Source organism: Urocitellus parryii, chromosome 12, assembly GCF_045843805.1.
Source record: "Urocitellus parryii isolate mUroPar1 chromosome 12, mUroPar1.hap1, whole genome shotgun sequence".
NCBI classification, from domain to species: Eukaryota; Metazoa; Chordata; class Mammalia; order Rodentia; family Sciuridae; genus Urocitellus; species Urocitellus parryii.
The window spans coordinates 53,492,724-53,513,313 of NC_135542.1; the positions used below are offsets into that span (position 1 = coordinate 53,492,724).

The 20,590-nt window shown below is 38.6% G+C and overlaps 1 protein-coding gene across 5 annotated transcripts in view; it reads left to right on the forward strand.

Annotated features, from left to right (window-relative positions):
* Clip4 (CAP-Gly domain containing linker protein family member 4) overlaps positions 1–20,590 on the forward strand; it is an 89,813-nt gene that overhangs the window by 59,615 nt on the left and 9,608 nt on the right. For all 5 annotated transcript variants that reach the window (XM_077791878.1, XM_077791879.1, XM_077791877.1 and 2 more), the window contains exons 9-14: positions 3,141–3,281; positions 7,051–7,140; positions 8,075–8,218; positions 11,436–11,570; positions 14,977–15,100; positions 19,217–19,281. In XM_077791878.1, coding sequence (XP_077648004.1) covers positions 3,141–3,281; positions 7,051–7,140; positions 8,075–8,218; positions 11,436–11,570; positions 14,977–15,100; positions 19,217–19,281 — 699 coding nt within the window. The remainder of the gene's footprint in view (positions 1–3,140; positions 3,282–7,050; positions 7,141–8,074; positions 8,219–11,435; positions 11,571–14,976; positions 15,101–19,216; positions 19,282–20,590) is intronic.

Here is a 20,590-nt window from a genome sequence, read left to right on the forward strand (position 1 = left end):
GAAGGTGATCCTCTGTTGTCTAATGTAGAGTTTGGTGAACTTTCTGTAAAGGGACAGGTAGTAAGAGGTTTAGGTCTTGTGGGCTACAGCTTTGCCTCTGCTGCTGTAGTGAGGAGGGAGCCACAAACAGCATGTAATCTGTGCCAGAAAAGCTTTACAGAACAGGCGGTGGGCACGGTGTCTCTTGGGTCCATAGTTTGCCAACTACTTTCTCGAGCTTCCAGTATTATCAGAAGTTTCAAAGTCTTTCTGCCTTTTGTTTTTGACCTTTTTCCTTCTCATGGAAGCTTTGAACATTTTTTTCCCCTTCTTTTTTAGTGTTTTCTTTTAGAGTTCATACTATTTTTATTCCTACTTGATATTTTAGTGGGGGTTTTGGGAGGAACTGGAATTAAAGACATATTTATCTGGAAATTTGTTATTCTTTATTTAATGTATTAACTTTTGAGGTACTGGGGATTGAACCCGGCAGCTCTATCACTAAGCTGCATCCCCAGGCCCTTTTATTCTCTTTAGAGCCAGGGTCTCCCTAAGTTGCCCACACTGGCCTCGCAGTCCTCCTGCTTGAGTCCCCCTAGCAGCTGGGAGCAGAAGCGTGGGTCCCCACACCAAGCTTTATTCCTTTTATTTTGAAAATAATTCTTCTTTATGTGTTTATTTTTAGTTAAACCTTAAAGTTGTCTGTCAAGATCCAGGGAAAATCTCATCAGAACTTTGGTTGCCTTCAGTGACCAGATAACTAGACCTGTATACTGTGCTCACTGTGGACTTGGTATCCAGGCTCTGCTTTGACTTTATTTTTGTTTTATTCTTGCTTAGCAAAAAAAAAAAAAAAAAATCAAGAAGAGGGATGGCTCTATAAATGAGGTTTTATATGCTATATTCATCTTTTTAATTCATTGAATAAAATATTTAATTTTTTAAAAAACAAATACACTTTATCCTATGGAAAATTTCTGGTCAGACCTTGAAAGAAAAACCATATATTTTCCCTGAGATTCAGAAAAAAAAAATAACTAATTGAACTCCATTATTACGATATTACTGACACTAATCAAGTAAATTAGAAAAATAATTCATACTGTTTTTGTGTGTGTTAATTTTCAGTTTTCCCATTTATTTATCTATATCTACACATGGAATATTTTTTTAAATAAAGGTAATATTATATTTTAATAATGTATAAAACATATAACTTGATTTTTATCTTCTTGATTTACTTCTCACGTTTTCAATATTATTGTATAATTGTCTTATTTGTCAGTGGTGATACAGCACAGCAGTCCCCCTTATTCTTGGTTTTGCTTTGTGTGGCTTCAGTTAACTATGGTCAGATACAGACCAAAAAATACAGTACAATACAGGATGGGGTTTTGATAGTGACTACATTTACATAACCTTTGTTACAGTATACTGTTACACTTGTCCTATTTTATTATTACTGTTGTTGATTTCTTACTGTGCCTGATTTATAAATTAAGCTTTATGGAGCTCAGTATATATAAGAAAATAACTCAATATGTGCAGAGTTTGGTACTGCTTGTGATTTTAGCCACCTGCAGAACATCTTGGAATGTGTCCACTGTGGATAAGGGGGCACTTCTGTAGTTCACAGATATGATTTATCCTGTTGCCAGACAACATTGTTTTCTCTTCCTTATGAGTAATGTTGCAGTAAGGACATATTTAGGAGTATAGTCTTTTCCTCTACTTGGATTATTTCCTCATGATTAATTTCTATTAGGACATTCTAGTAACTAGAAATGGTTTTAACTTGTGAAATCTGTCTTCTCCTTATACTACAGAAATGTAAACTTTTAATCTTTGTGTGCACTTCTAAGCATCATTATTTCTTTACAATTAATTCCATAAGGTTGATTATGACAGGATTTTTGTGTTCCAGAAAGATTGTACAAAGTTACATCCCCAGAGCAACAATTTGTGTCTTCAAACCCTCAGCAATACCAGATGTCATCGTAGGGCTTTAAAGTGTGTGTGTGTGTGTGTGTGTGTGTGTGTGTGTGTGTGTCTGTGTCTGTGTTAGGCTGTAAGAATTGAGAAGAGTAGAGAGACAAGGAAAAGCTCATGAGTAGGAGACAGGAGAAAAATGGCAAATAAGTGAAAGAAGGAGAGTCAGGAAAGCCAGGGCGAGGTATGGGATCCAAGGCAGGAAAGTGTTTCAAGATGAGCAGAAAAGAGATCCAGGGGACACTTTTTATCTATTAAAAGTGCACTTGGTTTTTGTACTGTCCTGAGAATTTCTACCTGGCTGTAAAACAAATTGTTTTTAATATGTTACTTTTTGGTCATAATATGTATTTGTTAGGTTGTAAACAATAAATGAAAGAGTGTGACCTCCATATGTGATGACCTCACTTTCTCTTTTTAAATGCCCTGGAGGTAGACTTGGCATTCTCGCACCCTGCCATCTCTGCATACTTGGGCTGGATATTTTGTTGTCTTGTCAACTCCTTTCTGAAGGAGTGTTGTGCTCCCAGCTGCGACAGGCAGCCCCCGCCCCCGCCCCCACCCTGCTCTCCTCAGCACACTTTGGGTTGCTTCCAATTGTCAGGAACTGAGGGCCAGGCCTTTCGGGAAAACTATATTTTATAGGCAAAAGAATGCATCTCTTCTCTATGTAAGGCACTGTAATTGGGCACAGTGGGGAATGCAGAGATGAGTAATGTTTGAATTTTGTCTTTAAAAGGTATAAAGTCTGGGAAGAGAGGTAAGACATGGCATAAAAGGCTATAATGTGAGAAAAACATAAATCCTGAGGAGTTATAAAGTGACATGGAAGAATAGGTTTTTATATTATATACTGCATTTTTATTTACCGGTAGCTTAGAAATAATAGAGCACTATTACTTTAAATCATTTCCCTTTCCCCCAGTTTCTTAGCACCTGGTTATTTATCGCTTATGTGGCTCTTAAACCATCACTGGTATGAGTCTTAACTAGACTGTAAGCTCTTTGAGGAAAAGTACCACCTTACTTGCTTTTCTGTCCCTCACTTCAGGACCTGTATTAGGCTCTAAGAAGGAGCTTGCAGATTTATGTCACCAAGCATTTATACTTGCCCCTTTATTTGAAATGCTTTAAATTGTTTACACTGACCTAAATTCTTCCCTGTCTCTTAGGTATATTTGCACCTCTTTCAAAGATAAGTAAAGCGAAAGATCGAAGGAAGAACGTAACGCACGCTCCTTCCATGAAAGCCGTGCCTCTCATCAGGTCCCAGAAAATTGATGTAGGTCACGTCACCTCAAAAGTGAACACTGGTAGGTCAAATCAGAAAGGAGGCCATCCTCCTCAGTGTTTTTGCTTTATTCCTGGGATTCCTAACGTCTAGGCTGCTTTGCTCTCTTTCCTTAGCCAGTCGCGAAACCAGAATCGAGTACAACTGCAGGTTTGTGTTTCCCAGCCGCAGTCAGGTTTAAAGGCTTCAGCTTCTAACAAGGGCGGTTCAGAATTGTCCCTCCCTTTCCTTTCCTGTTGTCTCCATACCTCTAACCCCCCCCCTAATCTAACTCAGAGCTGGCTTTGGTACCTCCAACAAGCCTGCGGGAAAAGGCTCACTTCACGTTCCTCACCTGTTCAAGGACATGCAGAGACTCCTGTCCCCACTCCCGGACTCCTGACACCAGCAGAGTCCTCCTTCACCTGCTGCAGTCCCTTCTGTTGTTGGGCCGCGGTTTGCGGAATCTCTCCCTGTCTCTGCACTCATTGTGCTTGTTCCTTCCTTCAGCCCCGTCTTGGGCACGGCTGTGACTTCTGCTTTGGGGTGTCCTTGCTGGGCTTGACCTCCTTACCCACACCCTCTTTCTCCGAGGAAACTTGCCCAGGGTCTCTGTTTTACCTAATCTCTTTGTTCTCTGGCCTTGTACTTACTTTTTTCCCAATTGTGAGTTATTACTTTGGATTTTGTCCACTGATTGCTTTATTTGTGCAAATCTTTTATTCTCTCGGCAGAATTTTAATCTTTAAATGGGCTCTGAGAATATTCTGTCTTCTATTCAGTGTGGCACATAGCAGAGAATTAGGGGCTCAATAAATAATTTGTTAACTCATTAACAGCTGAAATAGAAAGACTTTCAAACGTGATGAGAGAATTGTCTCCAAAAACTTGGTGTGGTGTTTCTATTCTGTTCCATTGGGCTATTTGAATATTGCTGTGTCAAAATTCACTTCATAATTGCTCTAATTTAAAATTAATAAATCTTGATATCCAGTAGAGGAAAGTCTCCCACCTTATTCTTGAAAATTGTCTTGCCTGTTTTGGGGCTTTATACATCATACTTCCTTATTAATTCTAGAATAAGTAGTTAAGTTTCTTTTAAAAAATAATCTGCTGTGGTTTTAATTGGTATTAAATTTAAACCTTAAATCAATTTAAAAAGAACTGACATCTTTACAATAGTTAGTCTTTTAATTATGCCCTTGGAATAATTTTCTATTTAATTATGTTCTTTAAAAATATCTCACTACAGTTTTTTTTTTTTCAATTCTCTTTCACCCCAACCAGTGGGTGAGCAGGTACCTAAAATCCCAAGGAAGGGCAACCCTTGTTTCTGAATGGAGAAACTGTGGTCCTAAAAACATGCATGGAGTCCCCAGAGTTCTTTCTGTTTTATCATAGCTGGACCCCAGAGGCAGAATCCATCTCATGACAGAGTAGGGAAATGAAAACTGTGGGAGGTGTTGTACTCAGGATGCGAGGAAGGAGTGTCCTGGAGTTGTCAGGGAGATCACGAGAAGATGGGCTCGAGAGAGTGACCTTCAAATATTAGACAGGAACTCCCAGGCCTGTTCCCAGGTTGGGTGTGTATGAATCTGACCAAAGGTGGTGGTCTCTGGATAGACTACTTCCCAGGCACAACTGACTACTTGGTGGCATAGCACATAAAATAGATTTGAATGTCACTGCAGAGATTTTGGAAACTCAGTGGCCATGGGAACTGCTGCTCACAGAAGGTGGGCAGAAAGTTCTAGCCTGAACCTAACCAGGTTGTGACTTCTGCTGAAACAAAAGAAAACCAACCAACAAAACAACATTCTCCAAAGGGTTTAACGTGACTCATTGTCCAATAACAAAACATTCAAATAGGAACTCTAAGATGATACAGATGTTGCAACGAACACATAAAGACTTTAAAGAATAGAATAATTCTAAAGAATAATTGTAACTATGCTCAAGAACTAAGGGTGAATTCTCTTGAAACAAATGGAAAGACAATTTTAGCAGAGAACTAACACATAAAGACTTTAAAGAACAGAATAATTGTAAAGAATAATTGTAACTATGCTCCAAGAACTAAGGGTGAATTCTCTTGAAACAAATGGAAAGACAATTTTAGCAGAGAAACAGAAGATGTGAAGAGTCATATATTGTGTGTACGCACACACACACACACACACACACACACACAGAAGTAAACCTTGGATGATTTGTGTAAAATCACTGGATTATATCAAGGTCGGTTTCCTGGTTTGGGATTATAGTTTTGTAAAACATTATCTTTGGAGAAACTGGACAAAGTGTACAGGGATCTTCTTATATTACTTTTTACAACATGAATTTACAGTGATCTCAATTAAAACTTTCAAAAAAAGGACCAAATGGATAATTAAGACAGAAAAACATAATAATTAAATTATTAAAAAATAAGAAATCTACCCAGCAGGTTGTCTTCTCATTCCATTTATGGTGTCTAGTTCAGGCCCTCATCCCTGATTGCTGTCATAGTTTCCCCAAGTTTCTGCAATCAGCTTCTCCACCTCTGGTTTTCTTTTGGACCTTAAGTTGGAAAAATGTTACATAACCAGGATTCTGCTGAGGCCAGTCCTCCTTTTTAAAGCCCAGTGGAGGGTCCTTCACTACAGAAGAGCTTCCATTCCTTAGGCAGGCACTCTTACCTGGGAGGTCTTCTGACACTTGTCCATCCCCTTACTTCTCCATCCAAAAACTACTCTACTCCAGCCAAGTATTTACCATGCTCTGTCTTCCTGAAAGAGCTACTTTCTCTCCATTCTGAGCTTCCATTCTTAATTCTTCCTGACCATACCTCCAGTGTTCTGGGGAAAGATCTCACTTGTTCCTCAAGGCCTATCTCAGTGTGTTGTGGCCTTGTTGATGGCGCACTCATTTATGGTTACAGCAGCAGTTACTGTCTCCTTCTCCTGTCCTCATGAAGAGTATTCTCACATTTTACTCATGCCATCCATATTGAACCGAGCAGGACCTACCTCCTCAGGGCATGGACCATGCCTTGTTAATCTTTGAGTACCTTGTGATATTCAAAGTCCCAAGGACAGTTCTTTGTTAAAAATGCTTCATAAGTAAATAGAATTCTACCAGACAGAACTTAAAATTATGTGTAGCCTGTTTGATTTCCTATTTAAATTATTTAGTTCTGTACAGTTGAAACAAAAGTCTTAATAAGGCAGATTATTATTTAAGAGCTTCCCTGCTCCATGTAAAAGTTTTGTGGGAGTAGGGTGTGGTAGAGTGGGGTAGTCATTTTCAGAATACCAATGACAAAGTACAGGACTTCTTACCATCTGAACTCTCATAAGTGAAGAATTGCTATAATAATTGGCAAAAATTTTTACCCCAAATTCACTGCACAGAATACCTGCTGCAATGAATTGCATGCAAACATTGGTGAACTAGTTGTTTGTAGGTTCCAGTGAGCTGTGGCCCCTGCACGTCCTGTCTTCAGTTTGCTGTACCTGACAGCACAGTGCAGTTGTGCTCACCAGAGGGTGTGTCAGCCGTCAGTGAGGCACCTGGGTGGCACATGCTTTGTATTCCTTGGAAATCCTTAGCAGATCATGAAATTGGGGCTTTCATATTGGCTACAAATGCATTCTTTTTCCTCTAAAGGTGAAATATTGGTTTCTGTGTTTATTATCCAGCATGTTTTCAGAAGAAGGTAAGATTTAGATGAAGAGGAATGCATGTACTTTTTAAAACAAATACAGTTTTTTTTGTGTTTAATGTTAAAGAAAATTCTCTTTTGCTGAAAGTGCTTTATTTTCATGTCCTAGGATTGATGACATCAAAAAAAGAGAGTGCTTCTGAATCAGCACTTTTGTTGCCTCCTAGTGAAGAATTGAAAACTTTAACAGAGAAAGATGGTAATATAATTTATAACTTCTCAAAATTTAATTTGCTGGTAGAATTTTAATATCATAGAAAAACAGCTTACATGCGGGTTAAGTTTTAAAGTTGGTAAGGGAAAAATGAGTATGATAAAAATTACCCTTGAAAATCTCTTAAGCAGCTCATAATAAAGTGTATACTTTAAAAGAGATAAATTCCTATCCTGCATTTCTTATGTAGATAGACTTAGAGAACTACTGGACTGGATTAAAAGAGGGAATAAAAGGAGATTGCATAGTTACAAATAGCCTGACAGCAATGTTTAAGTTGCCTTACCTGTCAAATCCTTAGGTGAGCAGTATTGAACTTTGGCCATCTTTAAAACATATTAATGGCATTTTTGTGTGTTTTTTTTTAAATGTAAATAAAATAAAACTCTACTGTCAGTATTTACCTAAGGTGAGAGGTGAGTATGGTGGTCAGATTAGATAGGTAGTTAACATTAATGGAAACAGTAGCACCTCCTATTTAAGATTGTGCTGAAAAATTGAAAAAACAATTACTTGTGTTATAAAATCGTTTTTTTGTTGTTGTTGTTTGGAGTGGGGGGTACTGGGGATTTAATGCAGGGGTGCTTTACCACTGAGCTACAGCCTCTGTCCTTTATTTTTTATTTTGAGACAGAGTCTTGCTAAGTTTCTTAGGGCCTTGCTAAGTTGCTGAGACTAGCCTTGAACTTGTGATCCTCCTGCCTCAGCCTCCTGAGTCACTGGGATTATAGGCATGTGCCCAAAGTCTTTTTTAACTACAGTATATTTGGATGACATCAGGTATTTAATTTAACACTGGATAATCCACAGTTGAGGAAGCTAAATGGAGCATTTCAGAAGGATTTGCTTAGAAAAGCATCTCCTTGGCCCACTTCTTATTTTCTGCACTTGAATGCATTCTTTTGTCTTCCTGTTTTAGTTACCCTGCACGGATCCATCAGCAGCTCCTCCTCCACATCTTCTTTGGAACACAAACAGAGCTACCCCAAGAAAGCGAATGCAAGCAGCAATAACAAGAAGACCATGAGCAAAAGCCCTTCTCTGCCATCTCGAGCCAGTGCTGGTATCTATGGCTTTTTCAACCAGGCTTTCTTGGTGTTTTTTATCTTGGTTTGTTTGTAAGTAGATTTGCTCTTTTTAAATGTGTAGAAGGAACTCTTTACTGCAGTCAGATTGAACTACTTGCACTCTTCTTTGTCTTCCCCTGGGCCTTAAGCCAGGTCTCTTTGTTTTGCTGTTGGATATAAGATATTGCATTAATTTTCACTTAAATTTGCTCCTGGGGGTTTCATCCCATCTGAATTTTGTTTCTTGTGTCTTGCCTGTTAGTCTTCTTTAAAAGATATAAATTCCTATACTGCATTTCTTATGTAGATAGACTTAGAGAACTACTGGACTGGATTAAAAGAGGGAATAAAAGGAGATTGCATAGTTACAAATAGCCTGACAGCAATGTTTAAGTTACCTTACCTGTCAAATCCTTAGGTGAGCAGTATTGAACTTTGGCCATCTTAAAACATATTAATGACATTTTTTCTCACATGCTTCTGTATCATCTTCATATTTAAAAAGCATGTTTTCTCTGCTTTTACTCAAGTTATTGTTTAAAACTATGTAGGACAGGGTCAGAGAGCCCCTTCGAAGATGCCAATGGCAGCCTGTCCTTATGTGACTTTTAACTAACTGGCTAAGGGTCCAGTCCCCTTTTCTCCAGCTGTATGTGAGGATACACAGAACAATTATTTAGCCTTGTTGAAATTGTGTCTATTGCAGTTTACTAATTTACTTAAATAGAAAACTTGTCCAGAAATTTGTCCATTTAGGCCCAAATCGATTGTGTGTGTGTGTTCTTGAGGATCAAACCCAGGGGTACTTTACCACTGAGCCACACGCCCAGCCCTTTTTATTTTTTATTTTGAGATAGGGTCTCACTAAATTGCCCTTGCAATCCCTATTGTCTCAGCCTCTAGAATTGCTGGGATTGCAGGCATGCGCCACCATGTCCAGCTCCAAATTATTCTTAATGACCCTCATGATAACCTCATGATAATTACCATAGTTCTTTTTTTAATACTTGTGCTCCTTTTAGTATTTTATCATAGAAAATGTTCATTATGTATTTTTTTTTCTTTAAAATATTAATGGGAAAAAAAAGAAAAAGGGAAAACCAAAACACCCAGCAGTAACGTTGACATAATACATCTGAAAGTTGGGACCCTAAAATTGGGGAACCCAACTTGGAGATTTTGCCTACGAATGTTCACCTGACCAATTTCTCCTTAACACAGTGAGGCACAGAGGAGAGAAGTTGCAACGATGCAATCCTACTTGTGTGTATTTTATTTATAGATTAAGGTCCCTCTCAATTAGTATTTAGATTTTTGATATTTTCTTTTAATTTTTACATGTGTATGTGAGAATAGAATCACCTTTTTTTTTTTTTTTTTTTTTTAGCTTTTATAAGTAATAGTTCTAGTGGACCTACATGCATACCTTTTTTTCCTTTTATCAATTTGAGTGTTATATAAATAATAGTGAAGATGAAGACAGTGGTCAGAGTAGGAAAGAAAACCTTTCAGAGGGAGGGGGAACAGAGAATGGAGGTGTGTTTGGAACCCTAGTCACATTTCCTTAATAAATCTGTCCAGAGCGTGGGTAGATATTCCACTTTTCCTATATTTGTTTGCATTTGAAAGAAATGTAAACTGCAGAGAATGGACAATAATGGAAGGACAGGCTAAAGAATTAGAGGAGCAGAAAGGAAGGATTAGGGCAATGGGGGGGGGGAGGGCAGGGAGGAAGCTGTGTTCTGGGTTGGCCTCACTGTATCCCGTTTTTGATCTTGCCATCTTTGGCCATTGTGGGCAGGCGGATGGGGACAGACAAGGATTTCTATTAATCTGGGTGTACCGCCTTTGAGCTGCAAACACCGTGTCTCAGATCATTCCTTGGCTTGTGTCTTATTTTTCATTTTAGCTTTTATGAAAGGTACTATATAAACTATAAAGTGCTATGAACTCTCGGTTATTAGGGGGGCCCAGGACTTCTTAGTCCAGCAGCTGATCCAGACCTTCCTTCCCCATGGGCTTAGGTTCCTTCCTTCGTCATTGTGTTTTCAGCTCCTCTGTTCACAGAGTGACTTGTTCCTTCCCAGGTCCTCACCTTGGGTTCTCCAGACTTCCCAGGGGCTTGGGTCTTCAGTCTGCTCACATGCCCACAAGACTGGGCCCAGGGGCCCACCTGTTCTCTGCCAGCCTTGTTGATTGGATAGCTTTGGAGATGGTATTTCTCTGGGACTTCTGATATCTAATAGGGTGTATTGTAGGGTTTAGTTTTGAATCAAGTAGAGAATGGTTTTGTTCTTTAATTAGGAAATAAATTGGGAGTAACTGGATTGAGTTATAGACTTAGTATCCCGTATCCAGAATACTTAGGACCCAGATGTGTGTTGGATTTATTTTTTTCAGGTTTTGAAATATTTACCTGGATAACTGGTTGAGAATCTCTAAGCCCCAAAATCTGAAATCTGAGAATTTTTGAGTGTTAAAACTCCCTTGAGCTTTGGCAGTTTAACCTGAGTGGGAATTTGTGCATTGGAGCTCAGAATGGTTTAGATTTTGGAGCATTTTAAATTCTATATTTTTATATTATATTAACTACTGTAGCAATTTTACCTTCAAATCACATTTCTGTGTGTATCATTTACACTGAATCCAGGTAAAACGACAATGACTCTAGCATTTTGCTAGAGTAGGGACTGGCAAATTACAGCCCGATGGCCAAATCTGAGCTCCACCTGATTTTGTAAGTGTGGTGGTTTTATGGAAACACAGCTGTGCCTGTTCCTTTATGCATTATGTACATCTGCTTTCATGCTTCCACAGCAGAGCTGAGTCACTGTGACACAGACAGTATGGCTTGCAAAGCTTAAACTATTTACTGCTTCACATAAAAAGCTGGCTGGCTGGTCCTGTCCCTAGTAGAGAGTACTACAGGTGGTCCTGGCAGAATTGATTCTACCCGGAATCAAGTGTGTGAATTTCCTATGGCAATAATTTTCTCAGAAAACCCTTACACTTTTGCTCTATGTGCCTTGGCCTTCCCTGTGAGAAATGCAGTCACAGATGACATACATAATGAAAGGTATCTGATGTTGAAATTTCCAGCTAACTCATTAGAATGCATAGTGATTTTTTTTTTGGACTAATGTGCCTTTTGAGTTTTCTCCTTTTTTTTTCCCCCCCTCTTTTCCTCTTATCTCCCACCCACCACCCCAACAGGTTTGAATTCCTCAGCAACATCTATAGCAAATAATAGCCGTCGTGAAGGGGAGCTCCGCCTTGGAGATAGGGTGTTGGTGGTTGGCCAGAGAGTTGGTACCATTAAGTTCTTTGGGACAACAAACTTTGCTCCAGGTAACTCATCTCAATATTCTTTGCTCAATTTTAATTCTTTAGAGTATAAAAGGTTTAAAATTTTAGAGGTAAATAAAATTGAATCATAGAGAATTCTTGATTAACAGCTTTTGTGGATAATAGCAATAGTATGTATGTACATGCACACACGCGCACACACACACACATACACACACGTAAAACAGTGATCCACACTCAGATTGCCTGGATTGACTTGCATCCATAAATTTCTCTTATTGATTGTGTTTTCATTTGTCTAATGTTAAAATTAGTTGTCATTTCCCAAGTTTATTCTTACTGATTGCTGAGTGTGCTAAATGACAGGGGAAACCTTTTCAGGATTAGGGTTTTTTCCAAGGATAATCCATAAAGTGAGTATGTAATGAATTAAGTGTACGGTTTTTTTAAACAGGGTGACTTGGAGAGAAAAGCAGAGGAAAATGAAAGAGCTTCTGTGTACCCTTTTGTGTACCTTAAAAATGCATATTTGTGTTTTTGTATATTCATCCCAACCTACCTATGCTTTATATTGATTTTTCAAAAGTAAGGGTTAGTTTCTTGCACATTTTCGAATATTATAAATTTTACACTGAAGTTTCAAATGAAATTGTACATTTTAAATAGCAATATGCTATTTTAACACATGGTGGCATTGCTGCATTTTAGGAAAAGGTTACCTAGAACATTGATTAAAAAAAAAGTTTGTGGTGTAGCATTCTTTCAAGAACCACAAAGGATCTGAGATTTTACCCTGTTTGCAAACTATCAAGTTAGCCTGCCACAGTATTAGATGTTAATGGAAGATGGGAGAATTCAAGGTCAAGAGACAAAGGACTTTGGTACTCACAAGAATAGAAATAGCCATAAAATTAGCATTTTCTTGCATTGTTCCCCAAGCTTGAGCTTCAGTTTCAACAGGGTGGGACTGAGGGATAGGTGACACCTGGTCACCAGTGGTTTATGAGCTTAAGAAGTCTGAACCTTTACGTGGGCCGTGTTTTTCCACAATGTGCACCTTTTGCTCTGGGGGGGACTCCCATCTCTATCCTCCAAGATGTCCTCTACACACACACACAGCCATGGAAAGATAGTCTGGAACACAGTCAGTCAGTGCCACTGTCTGTTGGACACTCAGAAACATGAGGCAGCCCCCAATATCTTCTTGTTTCAGCAATACCACTTTTAACTGCAAGTCAGTAGGTTGACTTGAGACAGCTTGTATGTTTTATATTTCATGGCTCTTTGGGGGACTCCAGGTAGCAGCAATTAAGATTAGTTAGGATGTACTTAACAGTTCTCAAGTAAAAACTTAGAGAACTCACAGGTAGGTTAATTTTCACAATCTCTCTCTATCTCTGCACTTCCCTCTTTCTGACCTTATTAAACAAGGCTAGGATGGTTTGATTCTTTGGATACAATTCATTATTTTAGGTTTACTTTTAACTTTTAAATTTTTAATGTAAAGCATTTAGAAACTTGGGTAGTAACAAGCAAAAGCAATAGAATTTGGAAGGTTTTGTGTTAAAGTCATTCTGTCCTTTGAGGAAGTGGTAGCATACACTTCTTGTGTCATCAAAATTTAGATCAGTCATTTCTATAGTACAATGATAATGTTAGACTTTTTATAGACTCTAAGATCTAGACCTGAAAGAGGGTATGTTTGACCTCTTCAGCATTTTTTTTCATTGCCACATTGGAAAGAAAATTAACATTTAAACAGGAAGATATCCATGCCCTACCACTACCAGACAGTGTGGAATCACCGTTGCTAACACTTTTCATATGTATGTTACACATTTTTTGAAAGCTGTATGGTAAACGTGTAGCAGTAATATGGTAAATTAAAATGGTAAAATGCAAAAATTATATAAGAAAGTATCAAAGGCAGAAGGAAGTAGAACTTGAAAAGTCCTAATTGTGGTACTCAGAGAAGTAACAGTGCTAACGAGAGTGTCTTAGCGGACCTTCTTAAACAAGGCTAGGATGGTTTGATTCTTTGGATACAATTCATTATTTTAGGTTTACTTTTAACTTTTAAATTTCTAATGGTGACTCTGGTTCCCTCCTTCCCTCCCTCCCTCTCTTTTTTTGCATGTGATTTTGTTTGCATGGCTGCGTCTGCACAGTGGGTGTGTAGATTCTGCTGTTTCGACACTGTAGGGCTCTGCAGACAGACACTGGTCGTGCTTCAGCCTTTCCAACCCCAGTACCTGGACATGGGCCTCGATTTCATCTTTTTGAGCATAAGAGGAAGAGAATAAAGAAGTTTTTGGATGGCTTATTAGCAGCTCTATAATTGACTCAAAGAGCTGATATTCTGAGAGAAACAATATATTTGTGTTTTGTAATCTACAGTATCTTTCTTGATGTGTATGTCCTCATTTTTATTTATTATGGATTGTAGGAGACCAAATGCAATTACCATTGTACTCTCCTTTTAAATCACGAATGAGTGAACTCCTAGGCATTTTTAAGCTGGTCTAAGGTATCCTCAACTTGAAAATACTTGCTCTCAGAGGGTCTCCATTTACCTTAGGCTTGCAACCTTGCTACTTCAGTTTTAGGCTTTCTAAATTCCTATCACTTTCCTCAGAGTGGGCCTTTAAATACTAAAAATCGTTTAGAAAATTCTTTCTAAAAGGAAAAAAAAAAGATTTTTCTTTCCATCTAGACAGAGAGAGAGAGAGAGAGAGAGAGAGAGAGAGAGAGACAGAGAGAGGGAGAGGGAGAGGGAGAGGGAGGGAGGAAGGGAAGGAGAGGGAGAGAGGGAAGAAGGGGGGAAAGAGGGAGGGAGGGAGGGAGAGAGAGGGAGGGAAGAAGGGAGGGAGAGGGAGAGAGGGAAGAAGGGGGGAAAGAGGGAAGGAGGGAGGGAGGGAAGGAGGGAACCAGAGTCACCATGATGTCTGGTGGTATTTTCCATATTATCTTTGTCCTTCTTAAATTATTTAAGAACCACTGGTGGTGTTCTAATATTGGGAGTGTGAAATGAAAAGATTGCACATTTACTGTATGATTTGCATCTTGATGTTATATTATACTTCTCTTGTGAAACACAGCGTATTAGAGTCAAGGACAGTTTCTTTTTCGTTATAGTTTTAAGATACATTTTGGCTGTAGTCTACTTGCATAATAGCTAATCTTCTCCAAATTTGTGTTTGTGCATTTTATTTTCCTCCCTTAATGTACTGCTCAGCAATTACACTGGTAAAATGTTTTCCCCACTTTTCAAATTTTCAAGTTTTATATTTTATAATTTTATCATTTGAAAGCTTAATGATGGTGATGATATTCCATCATTTTGGTCATTTGTGAAAATGTTAAACCATCCAGATTTTGGGTTAGTATAATAGCATAATGATTTTGAGCAAAGTGTAGACGCTTTTTAAATGCAATATTCATGTTCTAGGGTATTGGTACGGTATAGAGCTTGAAAAACCCCATGGCAAGAATGATGGTTCAGTTGGAGGTGTGCAGTATTTTAGTTGTTCTCCAAGATATGGAATATTTGCTCCCCCATCCAGGGTACAAAGGTGAGAAAAAGGGGATTTGTGTATGTTTACATAAATGTTTTGAAATTTGAAGTTGCACACAGAGACCCTAATTTTATCTGGAGACACACACCAAGTGTAACTTGTGCCTTCTTTTAAGGGTTAACCAGCCACCTTCTTCAGAGAGAAGGCTCATGGAAAGCTAAATTTGCCTTGCTAAGGATTTGCAATTTTAAAAACCTTCTTTCTTCCTCATTTGCAAACCCTATGAGTATGTGTAGGCTATTAGAAGTGGCGTTTGAAGCTAAGAACAGTGAGAGCAGCAAGCTTAATCTGTCATGCAAACAAAAGTAAAAATGCTCCCTGATTGCTTCAGTCACATCCTAACTACATTAAATTTCCTGCCAGCAGGCACCCATTCATTCTCCTGCAAACCTAATGGAACCAAAATGGCTTTTCCTCTGATTTCTTTAGTTTTCAAAAATAGATAGGCAGTAGATCTTTAGGGGAAGTGAAGTTTCAAGGTCTTATATATAATAAACCTCCTCGGTGTTTCTTTGTAAGACAGTAACACTTCTGTGCACCTTACTCTGGTTTTAAAAAACAACTTGAGCAGAAACAAATCCCTGTGAAATTCCAGGTGGAAAGTGAAGTGCCTTATGTGCTGGAAGAGCTGGCTTGGTGTGCTTTTCAGTGGCTGGGAAATGGGATGCGAATCTTTCAATAAGGGAGAACATACATGGTCTGAATCATATTCCTAAGTCTAGAACCCTGATCACACTCCGGCTCCCTTACGAGCATGTGACCGCTTCCAGGCAAATTCATTTTAGTTTCTCTTATCAATTTTCGTCCTCAGTTTTTTTGTGTGTTGAATAACTGCATATACTTTTTGTATTAATTTCCTTCTTTTTACAATGCACTTGGTATTGTCATTTTCTTCTTTTTGATAAACATTCAGCACACAGTGCTTTTGTAGTTCCTAAAGTATCCTCTGTTAAATGTTACTTCCTTTGGTCCTAATAGGCATTTGTTTGGTCAGGTAAGCCAGAAATTAACCATATCTGTTACAAACATTTACTGAGCATTTAATAAGCAGAGGGCTCTATAGTGTGTGGCCTGGCTGCTTATGTCACTGTGACTCCTCTGTGTCCAAGCCCAGGCAGTGTAAGCCATTGTGATTATTCCCGTTTTGGCAGGTGAAGAAACAAATTACAAGAGATAAAGTAACTTAGCTAAAGTCATGTGGCTAGTTAGGGGTGGAGCTGGACCCAGCCCAGGTTTGTTATTTTATTTTTTTTAAGTCCATACTTTTAGGTGCTTTGCTGGTGCTGCTCCTCCTCCCCCACCTCCTCCTCCTTTTTTTGTAGTCATTTTTTAAATGAAGAAAAGGAAATGCTAGTAATGAATCATGTGCACAACTTCTGGGCCCTGTTTTCAGCACTGTTTATGTATTTAGTCAACTACAGAAGAGGAAAAATTTATTTGAGGGCTCAAGGTTCCAGAGGTCATAGTCCATCGAAGGCTGGATCCATTTCTTGGGGCTCAAGATAAGGCTGAACATTACGGCAGTGAGTGTGGCAGAGGGAAGCAGCTCACATCATGGTGATCAAGAAGGAGAGAGAGAGAGAGAGAGAGAGAGAGAGAGAGAGAGAGAGAGAGACTTCACTCTGAAGATACAAAATATATACATCAAAACCATCTCCTCCAGCCACACCCTACCATTTTCAGTTACCACTCACCTAATCCCTATCAGGGGATTACATCACTGATTGGGTTAAGATCTCACAACCCATTCATTTCTCCCCTGAACCATCTTGAATTGTCTCACACATGAGCTTTTGGGGGGACACCTCACATCCAAACCATAACAGATGATTTACTTCACACCCAGTGAGTCGGGCACCGTACTGCTCCCTGATTCACAGACGAGGAAGGCAGGACCCAGAGAGATTAAGTAAGCTATGCTCCCAGAGGGGATTTGAACCCTGACCATCTAGAATCAGGATGTGTGCTTCTTAACATAGCTCTGGTGGATAAAGGAGCTCTGGTGACTTCCTTTAAGAAGTTGCAAGGGGTGACCTTGGGAGTGAGGTCCACTGAGCCACTGGTCAGGCTCCTGCGCTCTGCTACTTGGGAAAATCGTCATTGGCACGTTGCTACAGGCTTATACAGATTTTGTTTCCTAGTCATGAGGACTGGGATTCGTTTCATGTTCCATTACCCAGAGTGTGTAGTTTGGTGTTTTTTAGGCACAGTAAGTATTGATCAGCTCTGATTCCCAGTTCAATGCTTTTCTGCAGGAACAGCCCTTTTTTCCTCCTCTGCACTGTGAAGCCACATTCTTTCTCATGGTTTCATTTTTCCTCTGGCTTTGTTTTTGACTTTGTGTTTTGCTTGTCTTCTGTTTGGCCTTCTTTAAGGTGGTGCATTTGAAAGCAGCTCCCTCTTAACAGAAACAGGGCTGTCTCTAAATGAACTGCTGTCTCAATCCAGCTGTCTTCCTGTCATCTTCTGATTGTCTCATTCATCATCATCAAATACTATTAAGTGTCTTTTAGCACTTTGTGCTGTGCTAGGCATTCTATAAGCAAATAAAACAGACATGGTCTCTGATTTTGAAGAGTTTCTAATCCAAATCAGTTTTGATCTCTTTAAAGACCCCATTGATCCCCAAGATGGAAGGATTTTTAAATTAGGGACTGCTTGAGGACAGTCCTAATAAGGTAGTGACCTATCACATCCTCACCTTGCATCTTTCTCCTTGGAATTATAGCTGCCTTTTATTTTTTCCCTTTCCATTTAAAAAATGTGCCTCCTGTCCCAGAATTGTTGCACATATTATTTCTTCTGCTGGGTTGGCTTTTTAGACCCATTCACCATTACCCAACTTCCATTCAGCTTATACACACACACACACACACACATATCTATATATCTATATATCATATATCTATATACATTTATATATTTGGTCAATATATAAATCAATCAGTGTTTCTTTTTTTTTTTAAAGAGTGAGAGAGAGTGAGAAAGAGAGAGAATTTTTAATATTTATTTTTTAGTATTTGGCAGACACAACATCTTTGTCTGTATGTGGTGCAGAGGATCGAACCCGGGCTGCACGCATGCCAGGCGAGCGCGCTACCACTTGAGCCACATCCCCAGCCCCAATCAGTGTTTCTTTTGATAAATACTCTGAGAAAACTCACTAAATCCTCCCGGACACGTGTGCACCCTGACCAGAAGATCTTCATTAGCATAGTATTCATTTTCTTAGTTCTTATCAGTAGGCACTTAACTTAATGAGCTGATCACCTTTAGGATTTGGTTACTCTCTACTGTCCATCACCACTTCATCCAAATCTGTCTTGTTCACCATTCATCAAGTCACATTCTTTGTGTCCCTCAGTCCCTCATTGGCTGCAGTGTGTTGTATGCCATGTGAAAATGATGCAGGTGGCTTGTGTGTGGAGCTGCAGATGCTGCAGGAGTTGCAGGATTCCTTGATGGAAGTGAATCGTGTTGCAAGAAGGGATTGACACAGGAGGCCTTGCAGATTTAGGTCTGTAAGCAGTTGAAAGAAGATGAGGCTGTCAAGGTTGGCTTTTCAAAAATAAGGAATAATTTGAATATCAAAAAATGAAGAGGAAAGCCATGGGGAAGGTGACCTTTATGATTGTGCTTAAAGTCAAATATAAAGGGCCTTGAATTATGTTAGCCATACAGCTTTATCAGAAAAATTATACACACACACAAACTTAGCCAATATCTTTTTTTTCCAACTTAAGAATCCATGATATTTTTATAATTTTAATCTACTATTTGTTAAATTTAATAAAATAAAAATATTTTCATATTTTTTTAAGTTCCTTTGAAAATAAAGTTCCAAAGAAACAAAATCAGGTTTCTATTTTAAGCTAATTTACTTTAAATTGACTTTTCATACTTTTGATTCTTAGATAGTGATTCTGATTGTTCCATTTGAGTATTGCCTATCTCCCACACTAGGCTGAAGCTCATTCCTGGCTTATATGGGTGCTCAATAAATGTTTGTTGAATGAAAGAAGTAACAAATACTAATTGGTGAGAAAACCTTGGTTGAAAACCTGAACACCAACTACTTTTAATGAGGTATGCTTTTGTCTGTTCTGTTTATAGACTAACAGATTCCCTGGATACTCTTTCAGAAATTTCTTCAAATAAACAGAATCATTCTTATCCTGGTAAGATAACATAGTTTTATATTGCTAATAAATATTTGTAGCCACGGGTAATGGTACAGAACTGTAATCCCAGATACTTGGGATGCTGGGCCAGGAGGATCACAAGTTCGAGGTCAACCTTGGTAATTTAGTAAGTCTCTATCAAAAAAAAAAAAAATGTAAAATAAGGTTTAGGGATGTAGCTCAGGGTAGAGCTGCGTGCATAGCATGTGTCTGTTGATTTGATCCCCAGTATTGGGAAAAAAAAAAAAAAAAGAAGTTCTTTTGTTTTAGTTCATTGTATTGTCAAGTTTGTATGTAAACAAAGTAGTACATGAATGCATTTGTATAGTTCTTCTAATCATGGAGCAAATATCTGTTACCCACCCCTCAGCTGAGGATTACCTATGTTGTAGAAACTCCTGCTTCTCATCTGCCTCCCTCATCATATATCCCATCCTAAGGTTGTGAGTCTTGAATACTATGTTAATTATTTTCTGTGTATATCATATATATATATGTGTGTGTGTGTGTGTGTGTGTGTGTATATAAATAATGTTTAGTTTTGATTAGTGCTTGCTGTTTTGTTATGTAGCATCCCATTAAAATGCAGGATGGTTATTTCAGGTTATGTCCTATTTTTTGTTAGTACATCGTGTGTTGTGGTGCATGGGCGACTGTGTCTCTAGGTTGCCAGGTGAGGATGGCCGTGTCCTCAACATTCCCTAGGGAGCGCCAGGTGCTTGCAGCATACACTCTGTCCCTCTGTACCTCCTGACACTGATCTTGTTTGGTCTAGGAATCTTTGCCAGTCTGATGGTTTTCAGTGGTATCTCACTGTGGCTTTAATCCATACTTTCCAGATTACAGAAGAGGTGGAGCCAGGCTTCAGTTTATGGGCCATATCCATTTGCTCTTTTACCAAGTACCTGTTTAAGTCTCTTGCCCATTTTTTTTTTGGCATGTATTGATTTTTATCTTATTAATTTGTAGATCTCTCTTTGTGTATTTTAGGTGCTAATATTTTTTTCAGTTTTTGCCTAGTTGATTGTTTGTCCCTTCACTAATTTTTTTTAATCTTTGCATAAATAAAAGTTCTCGATTTTTATGTAGTCAAAGAGCAAACCCTTTTATGGCCTGCAATTTTTTTTTTTGTCTTAAGAAGTTATTTCCTAAGACAGATATCATAAAGGTATTTTTCTACATTGTGCTTTAAAAGTTTTTATATATTCATTTTTCACATTTGTTGTCAGTTCACTTGGAATTGACTTTGTGGGTGGTACGGATCAAATGTAGTTTTCTTTTCCATATGGGTGACCATCTGTGAGAG